This window comes from Dunckerocampus dactyliophorus, chromosome 20 (assembly GCF_027744805.1).
Source record: "Dunckerocampus dactyliophorus isolate RoL2022-P2 chromosome 20, RoL_Ddac_1.1, whole genome shotgun sequence".
Lineage (NCBI taxonomy): Eukaryota > Metazoa > Chordata > Actinopteri > Syngnathiformes > Syngnathidae > Dunckerocampus > Dunckerocampus dactyliophorus.
The window spans coordinates 5,494,619-5,518,510 of NC_072838.1; the positions used below are offsets into that span (position 1 = coordinate 5,494,619).

Sequence of the window (23,892 nt, forward strand, 5' to 3'; positions counted from 1 at the left end):
AATAGGAATGGTGTGGTGCCACAGGTCGTGGAACGTGCTAACGGCGTCTTTTTCCAACCCAAGAAGAAAGAGCTCAAGGACAAGACGCAGCATATGGGGGGGAAGGGTTGTGTATGTATACCAAACTATGACCTTGCAATGCATACAGAAATGCCACATATTCTTCATTGGGAGTAAAATACACTTGAGCTACATGTGCCCTGCGATTGGCTGGCGACCAGTCCAGGGTGTACCCCGCCTCTCAATCGAACTCCAGTTGCTATTTTCGTGTATTTAGACCACACATACATGCATAGTCAAGACGTAACTGTGATGTTCGGAGTGTACATGAACGCACCTCACGTCTCGTGACAACGAGGAAGTGTCGTTCCTAGGAGGACTTGACACGTGTGTCGCTACGCGATCCGTACCTGAAACGCAATCTGTTGTGCACATGCAAGGCCTACGTCACTTCCTCCTATCGCTAATTTTTACGACAGCGCTTCTGTGACGTCACGTGCTCTGGTATTTTTATCCATACTTCATATGTGTACTATAGTGGGAGGTTATTGTCTTAGTGACTCATGTTAAAAGACTTCGCTAGCATGACTTAACTGAGATTAATTCAGATGTATGGAAAAGTTGGAAAGCCATTTCTAAAGCTTTGGGCCTCCAGCAAACCACAGGGAGAGCCATTATCCACAAATGGCGAAAACATGGAACAGTGGTGAACCTTCCCAGGAATGGCTGGCCAACTAAAATGACCCCAAGGGCACAGTGACGACTCATCCAATAGCGACAACAACATCCAAAGAACTGCAGGCCTCACTTGCCTCAGTTAAGGTCAGTGTTCATGACTCCACCATAAGAAAGACACTGGACAAAAACGGCCTGCATGGCAGAGTTCCAAGACCAAAACCACTGCTGAACAAAAAGAACATTAAGGCTCGTCTCAATTTTGCCAGAAAACATCTTGATGATCCCCAAGACCTTTGGGAAAATACCCTGTGGTCTGACGAGACAAAAGTTTCCCATTACATCTGCCGTAAAAGTAACAACACATTTCAGAAACAGTAAAATATGGTGGTAGTAGTGTGACGGTGTGGGGCTGTTTTGCTGCTTCAGGGCCTGGAAGATCCATATTCTTTGTTTTGATTCCGGTTCCTAATGATTCTTGACTACAATGCTTTTAAGAGGCAGGGTCAGGGTCTGTCTCCTGTGTCATCGTGAGCTTGCTTGCTAGATTGTAAATGAATCTTCAGTTCAAAGGAGGTGGAGTACTGCAGCAATATGTTTTAACAAGGATGCAAAAACGCTACAGTACAGCGGAACGGCGCCAGAACGAAAATGCACCATCACAGGAGTGAAATACTCGTGAGTGACTTAATAATTTCTTGTGTCCTACCCGTAGGACCTGTGCCTTCTGCACATGCGTAGAATCGCGATCGCGTCTCCGCCACAGATAACGTAGTGACAAACGTGTTTGTGAGTTGGAGGTACATATGAGGTTGGAACTGCACCGCTGTTGTGAAGAATGAGTGACTGTGGGGGCGTTCTAGTGTGCCGTCATCACACAGACATGTAGCTTGACACGATGCGCATGCCTTAACTACGCCAAAAATCACAACAAAGTTAATGAAATAAACGAGTGACCGTCGTTAACGTGCTGTTTTTGACAGCCCTACTAATAAAACATCCTATTAATACTGAATGTATTTCAGTTTTACAAGTGCTTATTCCTGCCGCCTGTGTCGTGGTTTGTGGCATCGCTGGGGTTAAAGCGCTTCAGTCATGTCGTAGTAGTTAATCATTTGCTACTCGGCCCTGCTGACACATGAAATGAGCCCATTGAAAATGAATATTTGTGTCAAAATGTGTAACTATACATTCAGTACATAAAAAAACAAGTTACACGTGCGTCACATCTGCAAGCAAACATGAGCTGATGGATGTGTTGATAACAGTGGCAGTAGAAGGTACTTTATTATTGCAGATAAAATTACACACTCATTTGTCAAAATGTTAAGTCCTCAGTTTTTAAACTGGCCATGATCTTCAGCGCTCACACGTTAGCTGATTTCTACATGGAAGACCTAACATGATTGCGTTCATTATTGCGCTTGTGTGGGAATATTAGCATTCATTGGTTGAGCGCTTGATTCAGGCCTTGCCACTCCTTCGTACTTAGCATGATACTGTGCATGATTTGCTTCCTGAATGCGTTCACAAGTCTGTGTGCCGTCAGCGTGCGGCTGCTAGTCCGCCTCCCGCAGCAACGCGAGGTAGATGCTGGACTGGAGGAAGCGGGGATAGCAGTCCAAGTCCAGGAGCGAGTAAATGCGTCGCTGTGCGTGGGACAGAGACTTGTGTGAGGGAGCCTGCAGCAGCTGGATGGTCAGTTCTCTGGTTTTGCTGTCCAGGTTCACCTGGAGGAAGAAAGCAGATGTTGATTGCAATGCAACGCGCTTACGTTGACAAGCCGGCTACGTCAGGGGTGTCCAAAGTGCGGCCCGGGGTTTTTTTCATTGGCCTGCGGCACAGTCTAAAAATATCATTTAACAAGATTTAAAAAAAAAAAAAAAACAGCAACAATTTAAAAATCAGCAGTAATTTTACAAGAATGAAGTCAAAATATGAACAGAAAAAAGTTGTAATCTAACGAGAAAAAGTCATAATTTTACTTAAGCATAAGGTTGAAATATTAAAGAAAGCCGTCATTTTTTTGTTGTTTTCATGTAAATATTTTTGGACAATTCGGTTGTGGAAAAAGTTATAATGTTATGAGAATAAAGTCAAAGTACTATGGGAATAAAGTCATAATTATGAGAAGAATGTACAAGAAAAAAAGTTGAAATAGTTGCAAAATGTAAAAAATGTAAAAAAAATAAAATAAAAAATAAAAATTCCAGCAGAAATGGGGACAAAACAGCTGTAATTTTCAGATTATTAAAAAAAAATGAGAAAAAAGTTGTAATCAAACAAGAAAAAGTCATAATTTTATGAGAATAACATATGAGAAAAAGTTTTAGTCATTTTATTAGCATAATGTTAGCTGTAATTTTCCAAGAATGAAGTCAAAATATTCAAACAAAAGTCGTATTCTACAAGAAAGAGTTATTAAAAGCAATTTTATGAAAATAAACTCATAAACTAAATTAATAAGGAAAAAATGTCATTTAAGTAGCATAGTGTTGAAATATTAAAGAAAAAATGTTTTTTTTTATTTTATTTATTTAATAATGTGTTTTTTTTTAAGTTGTAATATTATGAGAAACAAACAAAACAAATAAAAGTTGTTGTTAAAAGAAACGAAGTGTCTGAGGTCCTAAGTAAAGTATGTCCTCATGCACTGGCTATGCCGGGGGTGTCCAAAGTGCGGCCCGCGGCACATTCTAAAAATATATTTAACAAGAAAACTAAAAACAGCAAAAATGGACAAATCAGGAGTCATTTTACAAGAATAAAGTCAAAATATGGGAAAAAAGTTGTCATTTAACAAGAAAAAAACAGTACAAGAATAACAAAATATGAGGAAAGAGTAATGTAATTTTAGTAGCATAATGTTAAAATATTAAAGAAAAATACTTTTTTGGAAAGTTGTAACATTACGAGAAACAAAATCAAATAAAATTGTAATTTTTGGAAAATTTGGTTGGGGGTAAAAAATATAATGTGGGAGTTAAGTGAAAATATGATGGGGATAAAGTCACAATATTACGAGAAGAAATATTAATACTAATTAATACTATGAGGACAAAAGAGGTGAAATATTAAAGAAAAAATATGCTTATTTAAAAAAAAAAACTAAATAAAATAAAGTTGTAATTTCGGGAAAAAGCTATAATATGATGGGAATAAAGTCCTGGGCCACTGTCTTCTTATTACAGTGGGATCTCAGTTAGCATACGCCCTGGTTAGCGTGTTTTCTGGTTAACGTCGACAGTTTCCGCCAACATTTCGCCTCAGTTTGCGTACATTGTCCGGTTAGCGTACAATATGGCGCACGTCTTCTACACTGCGAGAGTCCAACTGTTTTCTTTATGTATTTTTATCACCAAACGCCTTTGTTAGCATTCTATTAGCTGGCTAATACATGGAAACAGGAAGTGGAAGTCAGCGCAGTCGCCCGTCTATGATGTCATCAGCGGCCGACTCTGTGGTCATTTGCTAACTGCCACAGCTATGAAGGTAAAAGTTCCTGTATCCATTTCATTCATTAGAATTGTTTTATGCATGTAAAACTATAAAAAGGTGTTTTGTGTTAACATTTATGTAAGATGTGGAGTCTGTTTGGCTATGAAAGCCTATAGAATGGATGTTCGGCTTTAGAGGTTCCGCTGTGTTTGTAGCTAAATGAAGCATCAAAGGGGGCGTATACCTCCCGAGGGGAACCAGGTTGGATGTAGGTTGTGCAGATGTCCTTCGCCCTCTTTTGCAGACTGAAGTTGTTGGATGAGCGTCGGTACTGCTCACACGCCAGATAAAACTGCAGATTCTCCTCACTGAACTCGGTGCGGAGGAACGCTCCGAACACTGAAACCCCATCTGATAGGAGGAGGAGGAGGAAAAAGTGGAGACAGTCACGTTACACATCACACACAGCACAGCTTCCTGAGGACGCAACTCCCCCACCTCCAGGTGAACTCTCATCTAACTTGTGTTCAGGTTGACGTCTCAGACACGACGAGCTGCACTTAAAAGCGCTGAGTCGTGTAGCGTGCGTGTACAACGCCACATTAGCATGACGCTGAACAGGCATCGCTAAGCTAGGCTGAAACCTTTGATATTTTGTAAAGCAGCGCATGTACATATGCTAAGAAGTTCTATAGATTTCAAGACAAAAATGCTTCTCAGCTTTGTCATGTAGGTGAAAAAAAATAGCAAAAACTTTACATCATTTTTGCTGTTTTTTTTTAATTTTCCAAATATTTAAACTTTCTTCTTAAATAATCTTCGGGAATTTTCTTTTCATAATATTAGGACTTTATTCCCATCATAATAGAACCTAATTTTACAAAAATGACAACTTTATTTTGTAAGGGTGTCACGAGACACCCAATGGGACAAGAATTTTAACAGTGTACAATGAAAATACTTGACTGGACAAACTTTGTTTTATTTAACTGAGTCAATGCAAGGGCATTTTGAAATGTTTATTATCTCACAAATTGACAGGAAGCGATGTTGTCAACATTTTTGGAGACCAAATAAAACACTATTGTTATGATAATATATAATAATATCACAATATAATAATGTAATATTTCCTTGAATATGTCATCTTTCACTCTGTAAAGCTGCAGAATTGATGTTTGTGAAATGTATTTTCACACAGGCAATTTTATCTGTCAAACGTTGGCAGCATTTCTTGAAATGCTGACTTTTCAATTGGTGTGTCAGCAGTAGTTGAACAGTGCCAGCTCACTTTTTATCTACTTGCCTTTATCTATTATATACGTCAGGGCTGTTTAGCAGTCCTTTGATATTTATTTTTATTTATAACAAAAACAACTATTAATAATTTAAAAAAAAAAACTTTTAAAGACAAATCTTTGTTTTTATTTGTTAGTAGCATCAACAATTTTGCTTTTTGTAGTTACATTATGCCTTTTTGCTCTATTTTTCGACTTTTCTGGGTTTTTGTTTATTTCTGCCTTAAGCCACGTTCCACAGATGGCCCCTGTGCCACACTTTGGACACCCATGAATGTTTCACTAGGAATGTGAGATGCTGCCAGGAGAGGGAGGAGTGTGTCCAAGCTCTGCCGTCTTGGCTCTGGCGCTGGCCAGGGGTTGGTTTGCATTGTGGAGGGTTTTATGCAGCTTTCAGAAGGCGGCGTTACACTCCAGCTCGCCTGTGTGGCAGATACTTCACCTTTGTTGATCGCTTCTATTTAATTCCCCAATAAATGCATGATGCAAGAAACACTTCCTGTCTTTCACATTGAATGTGAACTCGTTCTCACTAAACATCGCCACCGTGTCGCTAAATTGTCACCACAGATATCTCTACTACGTATGAGGTGTGTTATGAAGCAGAACCTGTGAGCGCTGGTGCTTGTAAAATTGGCGCTCAGGCAAATTTAACCAACGTAAATAGAACCGCTCTGTGATTAAGGGTGCAGACAAGTCTGATCTATGTGTTTTGATCTGGCAAATCTTGAGTAACTTTGACCAAATGTAGAATTCTGCCACACGTTACTCGCTGATGCTGGGAACACCAAAGTAGGCGGGATTGCAGGAGGTGAAGGTCAATCACTTAACGTGACTCCAATAATGTTTGCACACTCTCACTTCCATGTTCCGTTTATTATCGTTTTTTATCATTCATTTTTATCATGCCATAGTTCAGTCTGATTGGCTTCTGGCTGCCCTGCTTTCATCACGTGACACCCATTATTTAGTTTTGTTTCTCAAAATATTAGTTTTTTATTTAATATTTCATCTAATATTCAACTAAAATCCAAATTTTTCCTCATAAATCGTATTTTTTGTAAAAATGCAACTTTTTTCACGTTAGAATACAACTTTTTTTCTTAATATTTTAACTTTATTCTCGTAAAATGACAGCAGTTTTTTTTTTTTCAACTCTCGTATGTTTTCCTCTCGTAATTCTGACTTTATTCCCATAATATTTGGACTTTATTCTCGTAACATAACTTTTTCTGCAATCAAATTGATCACAAATGACAACTCTACTTATTTATCTTATTTCTGATAATATCACATCTTTTTCTTATATTTCAACTTTATATTAAAATGGCATTATGTTTCCGTATAATATTACATTATTTTCATAGAACAACAACTTTTTCTGGTTAGATTATAACTTTTTTCCACAATGTTTTGCCCTTATAATGATTATAACTTCTTCTAGTACTAACCCCATTTTATTCCTATAATATTGAAACTTCCCCCCACCTAATTTTCCAAAAATTCCAACTTTATTTTGTTTATTTTCTTCCTCATACTACAACTTTTTTTTTTTTTTAATTCTTTTTTCTTGAATATTTCCAGTCTACGCTACTAAAATTATGTTTTTTTTCCCCTCATATTACGATATTTTTATAAAATTAAGACCTTTTCTTGTTAAATTACAACTTTTTTCTCAAAATATTTGGACGTTAACAATTTTGGACTTTTCAACGCAAGTGTGAAGAGGTATTCGATACTGAAGTATAATACGTGTTGGCAGCCATGACGCCCTGAAGCCCTTTGTAGCTGCCATTGTACAAGTACATTCACTTTAGTAACTTGTACACTGCACACTGTTGCCGGAGTCTAATACAATATGGTCAGAGCTTCAATAAATGTTGTGGTTGCCGAAAGAAATGTCTCTACACACTTAAATATCCAGTCTGACTTGTTGTGGAAAGTTGTAAGCGTGGCCTGTAAGTTGGCCTGCTCTTTTGGCCAAAGAAAAAGCTCGACTATTTATGGAAGCATTCCGTAGACATCATCAACCACAACCACAACGCTGTGCTCATGTTCATGTTGTCATGCGTGGATGTAGTGTGTCGGGTACCACAGCAGGCAAGTATTGCCGACTAAATGGTTGATTTTATACCAGGGGTGTCCAAAGTGCGGCACGGGGGCTGTTGTTTCATTGGCCCGCGGCACATTTTAAAAATATCATTTAACAAGAAAACTTTTTTTTGTAAAAAAAAAAAACAAAAAAAACACAACAGCAAAAATAGAAAAATCAGCAGTAAATAAGAGAAAAAGTGGTAATTTTATGAGAATGGCGTCGCAATATTATAAGGAAAAATAACATAAAAGTTGAAATATTAAAGAAAGGTGTTATTTTTTTGGAGTTGTAATGTTATGAAAAAGAAAACAACAAAGAAAGTTGGATCCTATAAAAATGGCCATCAGTTCCAGACAGTTGATGCCCTTGGTGAAGCCATCTTCACCACTTGGAGCAACGTTCCCACCAGCCTCCTGGAAACACTCACATCAAGCATGCCTAAAGCCATTTTTGAAGTGATTAAAAAGAACGGTGGAGCTTCTCATTACTGAGTCCTACTGGGAACATTTTTTTGTTCTGGTTGGAGAGTTTTTTGTTAATTTTTGAGCGATGGTCTTAAACTTTTGATCAGCTGATAAACAGCCTATTTCAGTTTCATTGTTCTTTTCAGTGAATTACTTTTTCAAAATGCTTTTTGTCTCACTCCCCCTTCTTGTTTTTGCATATTGTAGCTCTACTTAAAACCTCATTAAGATCCAAATGTGCAAAATGCAAATTCTAGCAATTTTTCAACTGGTCTTAAGATTTTGATCAGGAGTGTATGATGAAGACAACACCTTAGGTCACAACAGGACTGACAAGAGGACTGACTTAAGTGAACCTTGAGTTGCGGGGGGGGTGTGAGGGCCTGTTCAACGATGCTCGCAGCTTTCATTTTCGTTTCTGTTACCTGTTTGGCACAATTTTGAGCTGATTTGCAGTCGCCGGAAAGCGTGTGCAGCCGTACCTGTTTTGTAGTCACAGCGCTGCTATTTACAGCAGGTGGAGCAGCGCTTGACATTCATTCCAAATGACATGTTTGCAATCTATAGGACAAACATGGAAAGCATTCCACAGTGCTGTTGCTCTGTGCAGCACGTCATCAGCATTATCTGTTGTTCTTGTGATTGAATGCGGCCTATTATTATGCCAAAAATATGCAAATTTGACACATTTTTGGCATTTTCAAGCATAAAAATGGCTAAATGAAGTAAAATACAAATATAAGGCATGCAGAAGACGCATTCAAAGACATTGTAATGATATGTAGTATTCTACACTGGTCACTAGGTGTCAGTAATGTTACATTGATGAGACAATACCCACCAAAGGAAGTACTGTTCAAAACAGGAAGGGAAAAAAAAAGGAACCAGAAGGAACTCTCCCAATGCTAATGTCTGTGGTTATGGCCCGCGGCACATTCTAAAAATACGATTCAACAAAAAAAAACAATAAAGAAAAAAGAAAAAAGTGGGGTAATATGAGAAACAAAAAACAAACAATAAAGTTGCAATTTTTGTGAAATTAGGTTGAGTAGAAGTTATAATATTACGATAATAAAGTCTAAATATTATGAGAGTAAGGACATCAGAGAAAAACATGTATGAGGATAAAGTTAAAATACAGTGTTCCCTCGTTTATGGCGGGTGATAAGCTCCCAAAATAGCCCACAATAAGTGAAATCCGCCAAGTGGCCAACATCATTTGTTTACAGTTATTATATACTGTATGTTTTAAGGCTGTAAAACCCCTCACCATACACTTTACACACTTTTCTCAGACAGGCATTAATATGTTCTCACATTTCTCTCCTGTTTAAACACTCTCAAAGTTCAAATTTCGTTGAATTGAATTTGAATTGTCAATCTACTAGGTTGGACCCAAGAAATGATTAAGTGACTCGCGGGTATTTCACTCATCTGGCCATGCCTCTTTGTCTTGGCGCTGCTCCACAGAAGCGTTTTTGTATATTTGTTAAAACATTTTGCTCCTGTCGTTGGATTCCTCTGCCTTTTGGGTGCAGAACATTTCATCGACATCGTGGGTTTTGTCAGTGGGAAAACTTGCAAATATACAGAGTTCAGAGTCACTGCAAGCTGTCTGCGAGCGATCATACAACAGGAAACATGGCAGTGCTACAGGAAGGAGATTGACTGACAATGGTCTACAGCCAATCGGAACGCAGAACACAATGGGTGGGTTCTCCCTTAGCCAATAAGGGCTGTTGTGGCTCTATATTTAGCCAGCTATCGTCTACTATGGGTTCCTAATATGCTGGTACAGGCACGTAAACACATGAGACTAGGTGGAGCTGCACACGTCTTCAACCCTCACATGAGTGTACAACACCCTCTACTGGTAGCAGTGGTAAATACAATAACAGACACATACAACAGAGCACCGATAGATGGCTCTAATACACCACAAGGATGCAGAACACAATGCGCGTTCATACACTGTTAAAAAAAAACATGCAAAAGTGCACTTAAAACAGCCGCAAAACAGCGAGTCCGCGAAAGGTGAACTGCGAGGTAGCAAGGGAACACTGTATTTGTAAAAAGTACAGAGAAAGAGGTGATACTTACAATAACGCTTTGTCACTGGGAACACAAAGCTGGAAAAAGTCAATATTATGTCTTGTTTTCTCTTGTTATGTCTACTATATTGAGTAATAGGAGTGTAAAGGGCATTATCGGGGTGTTATTTCGTGTTTAGAGGGCTCTAGCAATGTTAAAAAGCGTATTTAGAAGGTCATAAACATGTTTTTTTATGCTGCAAGTATGAAAATATTCCATTTATAAATAAGGATACGTGTGAAGATTGAACATTTATCTACGACTTTCTGTGGCTCCAGTGGCCTCGTCTCAAGCGGAAGATGGAAACTGGTGGGATCTGGCTCTCCTCACTCCCTTGGTGCTTAGCTAACTGGCATGTGTTTTCATCGCATTTTTAGCCGTGCACTTGAAAAAGAACTTTCTATTGTTCTGGGAAACCTCAAGAGACATTACACAGTGACAGGGCAATACAAATCAACAACAGGCCACTGACACACACACACACACACACACACACACTTCACTTACATAGTGCTTTTCTGCCTTTAAGCTACTTGCAAGCTTCCAGAGTCACCTCATTCACACTCATGATGGAAACACATTAAAGCACCTGTGCGTTTGTGCATCATCACGACTTTGCATGCAAATGCAGATTTCACATCATTGACCTTTCAAATGAACTATTTTGCCCCCAGTATTGATCCCTGGGGTACGCCGCACACTATATCCAAGCATGATGCGTGTGTTCTGTCAGTTTCACAAATGACTTCCTGTTCTTTAAGTAGCTCCTTCTCCCCCGCTAGGCTTCCCCGTCCGGTGAAAAATGGCGAGTGACTCAAATAAACCATGAAATGTTGATCCGAATTCATATAGAAGACATTGAAAGGTGATCTGTACAGTCATGCCCGGTTATATCGCGGTTCCAATCTCGCTCCCTCACTATATCGTGTTTTTTTCAAAAAGAATCATGTATGATCGCTGTTTCGGGCAAATTTCACTGACTGCATTAGTCCAGAGTTTCATACTTTGCACTTTCCTTTGTTCTTATAAGGATATTTGTGGCACATAGAAATGTGCAGCTTTCCACATGGTACGGTTGCCAGCATTATTTCATTGGATTCTTATTTGTCCATTTATTAACTTGTCTTACTTGGTGATAGTAAGATGTTATCTTAGTTGACTATTGTTTTGTTGTTTTTACTACGCCACCTTTTGTCGCATGACAGAAACATATCAGTGTGACTGCAAAGCTAACTGCAACTAATAGCTTTTTTTTTGTTGTTGTTACTTTTGGTCCAGACCAGATACTTACTGTATGTCAGGGGTGTCCAAAGTGCAGCCCGGGGGCCATCAGCAGACCTGTGACTATTTTTTTTAATTGGCCCACGCCATGTAATTTTAAAAGAATAATCAAAATATGAAGAGAAAAAGTTGTGAATTGATGTAAATAATGTAATATTATGAGGAAAAATAATGTCATTTTAGTCAAAGTTTAAACTTTTTCATCATAATATTATGAAAAACAAACCAAATAAAATTAAGTTGTGGGAAAAAGTTCTAATGTTGCCAGAATAAAGTCAGAATATTACGGCAATAAAGTCATAATTATGAGAGGAAAATTTACAGGATGAAAAACAACAGAAATGGAAAAATCTGCTATAATTTTACAAGAATGAAAACTAAATATTAAGACACAAATGATGTGATCGTACGAAAATAATGTTGTAATATTATGAGGAAAAATAATGTCATTTTAATCCTAAAGTTGGAATAGTACAGAAAAACCGTATGTGTATAAAGTCAAAATATTATGGGAATAAAGTCATAATTACAAGATATTACAATACAAAAGTTTAAATGACTGGAAAATTGAATAAAAACAACAGAAAAGGACAAAACGGCTTAATTTTATGAGAATAAAGTCCAAATATTAAGAAGGAAAAAAGGAGAGAAGTTGTAATTTTATGAGAATAAACTCAGTCATTTTAGTAGCATAGAGTCACGAAAAAATGAAGTTTTAAAAAAAAGTTGTATTATTATTATTAGAAACAAAACAAAATAAAAACTTTGTATTTTGTGGGGGGAAAAAAAAGGTTGGGGAAAAACTTAGAATACTATGGGAAGAAAGTCCACATTTTATGGGACTAACGTCATAATATTTACAAAGATTATTTAAGAAGGAAGTTGAAATATTTGGAAAATTTAATAAAAACTGCGAAAATGAGCAAAAAGTGAAGTTGATGTTACCAATATACCTTTTCACCGAGATGCAGTTTAATCTTGAAATATATCAACTTCTTAGCGTATCTGCATGTGCTGCTTTACAAAATATCAAAGTGGCAAAGTTGCATCTTTTCATTTTTCACTATGTGGCCCTCGCTGGAAAAAGTCACATACAGTCACGGGAAAAATGATGAGACCACCCTTGTCAGTTTATTGATCCATTGTAATGCCTGCTACAACTAAAGGTACATTTGTTTGGACAAATATAACGATAACAAATATAGCTCATAAGAGTTACTGAATCTGAACTATCCCTTTAAGTTCTTACATGAATAGCTATAGCATTGTACTGCCAAACAATGTAACTCTTATGAGCTATTTTTATTGTCCAAAGAAAAGGCACTTTCAGTTGCATGAGGCATTCAAATGAACAAGAAACTGAAGAAACAAGGGTCGTCTAATCATTTTTTCCATGCCTGCATGCCTGAGGATGGAGTCAGACGCCGCCCTGCTTGTGTTGAGGCTGTAGATCAGGGGTGTCAAAGTCGTGCCATGGAGGGCCGAGACAATGCAGGTTCTCTTTCAGCAGGTGATTTTAATGATCAACACCTCCTTCAATTTGAGAGAAGCAGCTCATCAATTAAAACACCTGCTGAATAAACTGGTTGGAGAGAAAACCTGCAATGTCTCGGCCCTCCATGGCACGACTTTGACACATGTGCTGTGGATGGTGACATCATTGGATAGTACCGGACAATGCAGGAAACGCGTGGAGAAGCATCACTTGAAGACAGAAATGTCATCTCGTCTAACTTGCAGGTTGTGAAATGTCAGAAATCTTCCGGCAGGTTGCAGCCACAGAAGCTTTTGGACGGCGTGTGTTCCAGCAGTGATTTATAGCAGTGTCGGTGTTTACTATGAGTGCTATTCATAGACGCAGCAAGCCCCTTCAGGGGAAGTCCTGCAGCTCATCCCACTTTACTGCAAGGCACACAGTAACCAATGACGTCAGCAACGTCTGCCGACGCATAAAAACGCCGGATGCTGAGGTTTGATTTGCTTGGCTGCTAAAACATTTGCCAAAGCAGAAGCGGCCAACTCGTTCAATTAAATTAAACATCAGAGAAGCACAAGCAATTCAAGCTTACCTAGAACCACCAACTAAGGGTCTGTCCACACCGGAACATTTTCAGGTGGAAACCGCAAAGTATTTTATCGTTTCAGTCTGTCATCCACACGGAAACGGCACCCGGGTGCCCTGCAACGGTATTTTCTTTTTGAAATTTGCTTCCAGAATGGAAAAATCTGGCAACCTTTCCGTGTAGACAAGCAAACCACTACTTCCCGAAAACCATGATGTCACCGCCCCTTTGCTGTCATGTAACCAGAAGTGAGCGTTGCCGACAAGCAACAACAACAATATTTCGACTCACGCCAGTCGACGTTCTCCTAATATTTCACTGTCTTGTACGATAATCTCTCGTTTATGGCGGTTAATTGGTTCCAGACCGACCGTGAGAAGTGAATTTCCTCAAAGTAGGATACCTGTTCACAACCTTCCTAAATACGCTTTATAACATGATTAGAGCCCTCTGGACATGAAATAGCACCTTTACACTCCTATTACCCAATATAGTAGACATAATAAGCAACAATAAATCACATGTTAGCATTGGGAAACTTCCTTGTTCTTGTAGCATCACAAACAGAATGTGGGTCTGTCATCCATCCTCAGTATGACATTTGTTACTTCATAGATATATTCATGCCAGACTGACATGCATCTGGCATACATACACTCCAACACTACTGCTATCTGTGTTTACAACACATTGCACAACTCGTACGCGCAGGCTACGGCTACGGCTACGGCCGCCGCTTCAAGCATAGCAAGCTATCTAGTCGTAAACTGCCTCCAATTTATTTATTCTAAACTTAAGAAAGGGTTTGAAACTGAGTGGGGAAGAAGGACAATGTAAGAAGCCAAAAATGGACCACTTCCACACCGAATGGGAGGAGAACTTTTTTTTCACCCAGCATCAATGGCTCACTCCATGTAGTGTAAGTTAAGCTAATGTAATGTAAGCTAATGTCTCATAAATGGAACATTACCGACACCTACTGACCACAATACTGCATATGACTGGTCTTTCAATATTTTTTGACAAAAAATAGGCCATTTCGTCAAATGAAGCAGCCATGATACATTTTTGAAAAAACGCTATAGAGTGAGGGAGCGATGTTCAAACCACAAAGTGGCGAGAGACGACTGTAATGTCATTTTAGTCGCATAAACTTAAAAATATTAAAGAAAAAAGAAATTTTTTTAATGTTGTATTATTGTGAGAAACAAACAAAACAATAAAATTGCAATTTTTGGAAAATGAGGTTAGGGAAAAAGTTATAATGTTATGGAAATCAAGTCCAAACATTCTGGGAATAAAGTCATAATTGTGAGAAGAAAACAACAAAGTTGAAATAGTTGAAAAATAAAAAAAAAATTAAAAAAAACCCCAGCAGAAATAGAAAAAAAAGCTAGAATTTTACGAGACTAAAGTATAAATATTAAGAGAAAAAAAGTCCTTATTCTTATGAGAACAAACTTGTAATATTATGTGGAAATATTAAAGAAAACATTTTTTTTTTTTAAGTCAGAATATTAGAAACAAAACAAAATAAAGTTGGTATTTTGGGAAAATTAGGTTGCGGTAAAAAGTTTGAATATTATGGGAATAAATTCATAATTAATGAGAAGAACATTTACAAGATGATTACGACTGTAATTTTAGACAATAAACTAAAAATATTAAGAGAAAAAAGTTGTATTCGTACGAGAATAAAATGGGAATTTGAGGAAAATAATGTCATTTTTGGAGCACAGAGTTGAAATATTAATATTATAGCCATAAGATTATTAGAGACAAAAAAAATAATTTGTTATTTTTGGAAAATTAGGTTGAGGAAAAAGTTAGAATATTATGGGAATAAACTAAAAATAATACAATCATTAACAAATATTATTTAAGAGGAAAGTTGAAATACTTTGGAAAAAAAACAGCAAAAATTGGAAAAAAAACAACGAGTAAGAGGCTTTTTCAATTATATGACAAAGCTGATATGCAGTTTTTTTCTTGAAATATATATACAGTGTTCCCTCGTTTTATCGCGGGGGATAGGTTCCCAAAATAGCCCTCAATAAGTGAAATCCGCGAAGTAGCCAACTGTATTTTTGTACAATTATTATATGTTTTAAGGCTATAAAACCCCTCAGCATACACTTCATACACTTACCTCAGACAGGCATTAACATTTTATCACATTTCTCTCTTGTTTAAACACTCAAGGTTAAAATTTAATTGAAATTTTAATCTTCATCTTTTCCTTTCGGCTTTTCCCTTCAGGGGTCGCCACAGCGAATCAATTGCCTCCGTCTAACCCTGTTTTCTGCATCCTCTTCTCTCACACCAACTACCTTCATGTCCTCTTTCACTACATCCATAAACCTCCTCTTTGGTCTTCCTCTATGCCTCCTGCCTTTAATTTAAATTTTAATGATCACAAGAAATTACGTGACTCGCGTATTTCCTCTGATCACGGCTTGTCCTTGCGCCGTTCGGCTGTAGCGTTTTTTTATCCTTGTTAAAACATATTCTTCCTCGTCGGCCTTCATGAACCAAAGATTCATTTACAGTATCCCAGGCGCACTACAGCCGCGTAACTTCATTTAGCATGTATGATCGCAAGCAGCTAGCATCATTCAACAGGAAATAAGCAGTCCTGCACGAAGAAGATTGGTTGACTATGGTCTACAGCCAATCAGAATGCAAAACACATTGGGTGGATTCTCACTTAGCCAATCAGGACTCTGTACTTGCTGAGACAAACTGGACACGTCTTCAACATGAGTGTACAACACCCTCTACTGGTAGCAGTAGTAAATACAATAACAGACACGTACAACAGAGCACCGATAGTTCGCTCTAATACACCACAAGGACGCAGAACACAATGCACGTTTATACGCTGTTAAAGAAATTTTGCAAAATTGCACTTTAAAAATCCGCAAAAGAGCGACTCCGTGAAAGGTGAGCAGCAATGTAGCGAGGGAATACTGTAACTTCTTGAATGAAATGTAATGTACTGCATATCTACAGTACCGTACATGTGTTTCTTTACAAAATATCACAGTGGCAAAGTTGCATCTTTTCATTTTGGACACACAAAAAGTTATGACTGCGCTGATTTAGCAAATATGACATACGTTGGATTGTTTTTAGCATCTTTAATGAAAGGATACGTATCAAAAGTGGCCCCGCGTCCTTCAGGTTTTCTTCATGTTTTATGTATATTTGGACTTTTGGAGAATTGTCTTTATTGGAGAACTACCAGCCAGCAGTTTGCAGTTTTTATTTAGTTTGATTTTCGAAAATCACAAAAGCTGCTTCCACAAAAGCTCAGCAGTTTGATGTTTTGCATTTTGCGTGACCAAAGTAAACGGAAGCGTGACGTCCAAAGCGAGGTACGTAAAGGAAGCGTGTAGACGGTGTACGGATGGATGCGCATTCCATAGCGAGAAGAAGAAGCCCGACAACCTCATCAAGTCATGTGGTGCGGGCCTTTAAAAATGAGGGTGTGGAAGAGAGGGTGTGGTCATGAGATCATGTGACATGTGAGGAAAAGCAGGCTCACTCTGACTGGCCAGCAGGGAGTCAAGGGACTCGGCCCATTTTTCCAATTCCTGTCGACTTAAGGTGCGCTTCTTGCCCAGGCCCACCTGGCTCCACTGACGCATGAATTGCAGACGTGACCTCCTCTCTTTGGCGCTGTGGACCATGAACACATCAGAGATGATGCCAAAGATCTCAGCTCGTCATCAGCTTATTATCTTCTAGCCAGCCATGAGTCATGTTCTAAAAATGTTGGCTGAGATGAAAAGGTCACCATCCTCGCTCCGTGGGCGGTTTACGTAAATATTCTCTGCCAGGTGCAGACGCATACCTGGCATGTAACACACACACACACACACACACACACACACACACACACACACCATCCTCACCTGTCTTTGTGTTCCGTGATTGCCAGGTTGGAGTTGGACGAATGGGGACTCTGAAAGACAAACCACACGGTTCCTAAAACATCCTTTTATTATTATTATTATTAGTAGTAGTAGTAGTAGTAGTAGTAGTAGTATTTCATGTTTTACACTTTGGTCAACTGTAAACTTAAAAAACTGCTGCGTTACAGAAGAGTGAAAGAAACTAAACACTGGGAACACTTATGGGAATCTTATTAAATATGAATGCTATTTTATTGAATCATTGAATGTTCTTTTTATTATATATTTTATGAATTCAGATTTGTATTAAATATGTTTAAATACAAACAATTGGAAGAGGTTGATTGATGGGAATCTTTTCTTAAATAAGAATGTCATTCAATCTTTTGATGCCATCCAGTGAAGAAGTGTTGTCCCTTTTCCTGATTGCTTCTTTGTTGCATGTTAGTCACACATAAATGTTTCAGATCATTCTCACGCATTCTTTTTTTATTTGCGAGAGCCTGCGTATTTCAATCTAGCGATTATTATTATTGTATTAGTAGTAGTAGTGTTGTTTGCATGCAGTGATAATGTGGGCGGGATTATTGAAGTATTGTTGATTTGACTACATTTGTAATTGAATGGCAGAGCAGCGTATTCATAGGTGGAAGGTTGCGTCTTTAACTTTGTGTGCGCCTGACGCGGGGGTGTCCAAATGTTTTTCCGAGGATCACATGGTGAAAAATGAAAGGATTCAACTTTGCCACTTTGATGTTTTGTAAAAAAGCAACACATGTAGATATGCTAAGAAGTTAGATATATGCCCATCTCAGCTGTGTCATATGGTGGAGGTGAAAAAGCCTATTGTTAATATCAACTTCATATTTATTCTTTCAATGTTCCGAATATTTCAACTTTCTTCTTAAACAATCTTTGTCAATTTTCCTCTCCTAATATTTGGATTTTACTCCCATATTATTCTAACTTCTCCCCCCAAATTAATTTTTTACAAAATTGTGACTTTTAGATTTTCTCCTTGTAATTATGACGTTATTCTCGTATTTTGACTTTATTTTCATAACATAACTTTTTTTGCAACCTAATTTTCCCCAAATTCTTTGAATTTTAATCATCATTTTGTTTGTTTTTCTTAATATTAGTTTGTTTCTCATAATATTACGATTCTTAAACAAAATTTTTTCTTTATTTCAGCTCCATGCTACTAAAATTATAATAATAATATTACGACCTTATTGGCGTAAAATTGTGGGGGGGGGTTTCTCTTCATATTTTCACACTATTCTTGTAAAATTACAGCTAGTTTTTCCATTTCTGCTCTTGTTTTTTTTTTTTTTTGTTTTGTTTTACATTTTCCAGCTACTTCGACTTTGTTCTTGTAAATTTCTTCTCATAATTCTGACTTTATTATTATTATTCTCATCACAGTATAACATTTTCAGCCACCTAATCTTCCAAAAATGACAACTTTAATCGTTGTTTTGTTTGTTTCTCATAATATTACGACTTCAAAAAAAACAACCATCTTTTTTCTTGAATATTTCAACTTTATGCTACTAAAATGACATTATTTTTCCTCATAACATTACAACACTATTCTTGTAAAGTTTTTTCTCGTTAGATTACAACTTTTTTCTATTAATATTTTGACTTTATTCTTGTAAAATGACTGATTTTTCCATTTTTTCTGGTTTTTTTTTTTTCAACTTTCTTCTTGTTCAATTTTCTTCTCATAATTAATTTATTCAGAATTAATTTATTCCCACAATATTTTGACTTTGTTCTCATAACAGTATAACACTTTCAGCAACCTAATTTTCCAAAAAATGACACCTTTAGTCATTGTTTTGTTTGTTTCTCATCATATTATGACTTTTTTTTTTAAATAACCTCTTTTTTTCTTGAATATTTCAACTTTATGCTACTAAAATGACATTATTTTTCCTCATAATATTAACATAATATTAATATAACACTACTCTTGTAAGGTGAAAACTTTTTCTCGTTAGATTACAACTTTTTTCTATAAATATTTTGACTTTATTCTTGTAAAATTACAGATTTTTCCATTTTTTCTTGGGGGGGGTTTCCCAACTATTTCAACTTTGTTCTTGTCCAATTTTTTTTCTCATAATCATGACTTTATTCCCACAAAAATTCCAAGTTTAATCTTGGTTTTGTTTGTTTTTTATAATATTACCACTTACAAAAAATCTTGTTTTCTTTGTTACTAAAATGACGTTAATTTTCCTCATAATATGCCACCGTTATTCTCCTTAAATTACAACTTTTTCCTCATTAGATTATAATTTATTTTCTTTAAAATTACATCAACGATGCAGTGGGATCTTAAGTGTGATGTCATGTGATTTCTTTATTTATTGATTTATTGTTTTGTTTGTTTCTCATAATATTAAGACCTTTAAATAAATGACGGCTTTTTTCTTTAATGTTTCAACTTGATGCTGCTAAAATGACATTATTTTTCCTCATAATATTACATTATTATTCTGGTCAAATTTGGACGTATTCTCGTTAGATTCCAACTTTTTTCTTAATATTTTGACTTTATTCTTGTAAAATGACTGCTGATTTGGAGTGAGCGGTCGGTTAAAAAAAGAACACGGAGATGATGTGAGGCAGCATGAAGTGACTGAAATGCAAACATGAAGTGTAGGTTGTAGATAGACATCTGATGAAGGTTGCAGATGGAAATGTTGACTTGTGACCTACTCTACCTGGACAAACAGGCTCTTGAAGTGCAGTTTAGCAGCTGACAGTTTGGCTCGGTGCTGATGCCGGTGCTGGGATTTGAAGAACTGATTGGAGGAAGATGAGGGAGATGAGGGAGATAAAGGAGGCAGGTCCACGCTCTCCGTGCTTCCCTTGGCCGCCGGGGCCAACTGGCTGTCACTGTAGGCCCTGTAGCCTTCACTGATGCTGCACACTTCCAGATAGCTCTTCTCCTGTTTCCCCAGCTCTCTCAGGTTCTCCACGCTGACACTCTGCTCCTTCATCAGCGGCTTCTTCACGGGTTCACAAGGGCTGGGCTCCTGGATTATAGGAGGCTGCTTGGCAGGCCTCCCTTCTGCCTCATCCTCCGCAACGTAAGGCGTGTATGTGCCCGATTCCTTCTGGGTATCACAGCCCGGCCTCTTCGGAGCCACCTTTCTCCAAGAAAAGAAGTCCAGATCCAGGAGGGATCCCTCGGAGCTGAATCTACGCATGGTGGCCACACACCAGATGACTGGGAAGGGATTGTGAGAGGAAGGGGCTACTGCAAAGAAAGGAGAGTTGAGTTACTGCGAGGCTCAGTTTGGGGAAGTGGCAAAAATCGAACAGTGACTCACAGAAAGAGTTGCTTCATAATGGCAAACATGTGAACACACAGCGGGAATTATTCACTTCATCGTGTGAACATTTCATAATCCCTCGTTTATGGACCTTCATTGGTTCCAGACCCCACCGTGATACGTTGGTGTGAAAAGGTGTTTGCCCCCTTTCTGAGTTCTTATTTTTTTGCATGTTTGTCACACTTAAATGTTTCAGATCATCAAACAAATTTAAATTTTAGTCAATGATAACGCAACTGAACACAAAAGACTTTTTTAAAAATAAACATTTAATTATTAAGGGAGAAAAAACTCCAACCCTACATGTCCCTGTGTATAAAAGTGATTGCCCCCTAAACCTAATAAGTGGTTGGGCCACCCTTAGCAGCAACAACTGCAATCAAGCGTTTGTGATAACTTGCAATGAGTCTCTTCCAGCGCTGTGGAGGAATTTTGGCCCACTCATCTTTGCAGAATTGTTGTAATTCAGCCACATTGGAGGGTTTTCCAGCATGAAGCACCTTTTTAAGGTCATGCCACAGCATCTCAATAGGATTCAGGTCAGGACTTTGACTAGGCCACTCCACAGTCTTCATTTTGTTTTTCTTCAGCCATTCAGAGGTGGACTTGCTGGTGTGTTTTGGATCATTGTCCTGCTGCAGAACCCAAGTTGGTTTCAGCTTGAGGTCACCAACAGATGGCCGGACATTCTCCTTCAGGATTTCTTAGTAGACAAAATAATTCATGGTTCCATTTATCACAGCAAGTCTTCCAGGTCCTGAAGCAGCAGAACAGCCCCAGACCATCACACTACCACCACCATATTTTACTGTTGGTATGATGGTCTTTTTTTAATGCGGCGTTACTTTTAGGCCAGATGTAATGGGACATACACCTTCCAAAAAGTTAAACTTTTGTCTTGAGTATTTTCCCAAAGGTCTTGGGGATCATCAAGATGTTTTCTGGCAAAACCTCTTGGATGAGTCATTGCTGTGCTCTTGGGCTAATTTTGGTTGGCCAGCCAATCCTGCGAAGGTTCACAACTGTTCCATGATTTCACCATTTGTGGATAATGGCTCTCACTGTGGTTCGCTGGAGTCCCAAAGCTTTAGAAATGGCTTTATAACCTTTTCCACACTGATAGATCTCAATGAATCTCAGTCATGTTGTGTTTTAACAGGGGGGGGGCAATCATTTTTTTCCCCCCACACAGGGCCATTGGACTTTTTTTCTCCCTTAATAATAAAAAGCCTCATTTAAAAACTGCATTTTGTGTTCAGTTGTGTTGTCATTGACTAATATTTAAATTAGTTTGATGATCTGAAACATTTAAGTGTGACAACCATGCAAAAAAATAACAAATCAGGAAAGGGGCAAACTTTTTCACACCACTGTAGGTGAATTTCCACAAAGTAGGATTCCTTATTTATAATGGAATATTCTGGAAAAAAAAAATCGCAATGATTTAGTGGCCTATGGAATTTTTTTTTTATTGACCTTCAGCACAGTATAAAAAAAAAAAAGACAACAAAATAAAGCAGCAAAATTGAATTTTCTAAAAAGGATTATAATAAAAAATGTTAATCAGGAAAAATAAATAAAACAACAGCAAAAATGAGGGGGGGAAGCTTAAATTTCCCATTAGAGAGAGAAAAACTTGTAATCTTAGGAAAAAAAGTCATAATATTACAAGAATAAAGTTCTGATATTATGAGGGGCGGGGCAAATGTAATTTTTACAGCATGTAGATGAAATCAAAGAAAAAGATGTTATTTTTGTTAAAGTCGTAATGTTATGAGAAACAAGCACACCACAGAATAAAGTTTGGGATAAAATTAGTTTGGGAAAATGTTTTTAACGTTATGAGATTAAAGTCAAGGGGAAATGTGGCCTACAAGAACAATGTTTTTTTTTTAATAGAAAAATTAGCAAGAAATACGCTTTGCCGCCTAAAGCACAAAGCTGTACATGGATTTAACTTGTTAGCTACATAGAACTTCTGCTGGTTTACGAAATGTAAAATAGAAGTGGCCCCACATCTTTTCATTTTTCAGTATGTGGCCCTCGGTGGAAAAAGTTAGTGCACCCCTGGCCTGTGTAGACAACTGTAACCATTAAATAATATTCAGTAGTTGACTTAATTAGTGCAAATTGCAACGTACATTTATGGTTTAAATACATGCAAACTGATAAATGTGTCACCTCTTCGTCCGGGTGCTTTAGGCTATTTCCATTCAAGATATTTCAGGTTCCAGTTGCTCTCAGGGCTCCACAAGTGTGTGAATTGAAGGTTCAGAGTCCAACCAAGTGACTTGTGTGTCGCCGAAGGCTGTTTCAATGCAAGCAGCGGCTGCCGTCAGCGTGGAGCTCAGGCACACTAGACTCTCCTCCTTCGGAAAGATGCCGGCAGATGTTCCCCGAGGAGAACCGCGCAGCGAGGGCAAACGCGAAGAAAAGTTCCGCAAAGTTGTATTTTCCGGTGACACTTGAGATTGGAACAGACCTCCTCCTCATGACTGCCGCCACACCTTCACGTCTGTCTGAACTTGTCCATGAGAACACACACACACTCGCACGGTATGACAACTTCAGAGTCGTAAACAATATAGAAAATGACCATCGTAAATGTTAATAATTCACTCATATTGCAGCTTTTACTATTTCTCGTTTCAACTATATTTTAGCAAACGAATACATATACAATTTCGCGAAATAAATTAGGCTATTTTTTTTTTAAATAGGACGTTAACGTAAAGACGCTCAGGCATGAAATGGACGCCTCTAGTGACGTCATGGGTCCATTGACGTCACGGTGTTATTTTGGGAGCCAGCTACTCGGATTTGACCAAGCAGCGTTATTCAAGGTGTTACCTTTTCCAATAAATGTTGGGATTTTAAATAATGTTGGTAACAGGCAATCGTTTTATTTATAGCCCAAACCATATTGTGACAACCAGCTCTAATCGTTTGTTTTGCACTCGGATAAGCTAATGTTAGCTAGTCACCAGCTAGTCACAAGACGTGCAAGCTGCCGGTACCCAGGTATTGCAATACAGTAAATCCAGTACAGTTCTGTAAATTAGTGTGTAATATTTTGCGCCTTTATCCGTAAGAAATTATTCCAGAAAACCAAAAATGTTTTACAATTAGAGATTTACATGCAGAACGCATATAAATGATGAATGAAAGGGATAAATCAACATTTAATGGCGGTGTCGCAGCAAGACCAACACGGGCA

General features: G+C 37.8%; 2 protein-coding genes across 3 annotated transcripts in view; one reads left to right on the forward strand and one right to left on the reverse strand.

The window, feature by feature from the left end:
* atat1 (alpha tubulin acetyltransferase 1) overlaps positions 1 to 23,892 on the forward strand; it is a gene marked incomplete at both ends in the record, with an annotated part of 90,460 nt that overhangs the window by 64,685 nt on the left and 1,883 nt on the right. The gene's annotated exons all lie outside the window — the stretch shown is intronic.
* On the reverse strand, positions 1,922 to 23,277 carry si:ch211-152p11.4 (regulator of G-protein signaling 8). Of its 2 annotated transcripts, none has more exons than XM_054764785.1 (6): positions 22,857 to 23,277; positions 20,061 to 20,596; positions 17,323 to 17,372; positions 16,953 to 17,086; positions 4,358 to 4,524; positions 1,922 to 2,405 (listed from the first exon to the last, which is right to left on the reverse strand). In XM_054764785.1, exons 2-6 carry the CDS (start codon positions 20,547 to 20,549, stop codon positions 2,235 to 2,237), a joined length of 1,011 nt encoding a protein of 336 aa, XP_054620760.1. In that variant the 5' UTR covers positions 20,550 to 20,596; positions 22,857 to 23,277; the 3' UTR covers positions 1,922 to 2,234. The 2 variants fall into 2 exon arrangements, with proteins under 2 accessions (XP_054620760.1, XP_054620759.1); XM_054764784.1 differs by having other exon boundaries at positions 1,923 to 2,405; positions 20,061 to 20,599; positions 22,857 to 23,274.

Excerpts from the sequence above, each read along its gene's own strand:
- si:ch211-152p11.4 (XM_054764785.1), bottom strand. The coding sequence starts at position 20,549 with ATGCGTAGATTCAGCTCCGAGGGATCCCTCCTGGATCTGGACTTCTTT. Across the intron at positions 17,087-17,322 it reads ATCACGGAACACAAAGACAG|CGCCAAAGAGAGGAGGTCAC; the intron begins GTGAGGATGGTG and ends CATGGTCCACAG. Across the intron at positions 4,525-16,952 it reads CTCCCTGCTGGCCAGTCAGA|ATGGGGTTTCAGTGTTCGGA; the intron begins GTGAGCCTGCTT and ends TCCTCCTATCAG.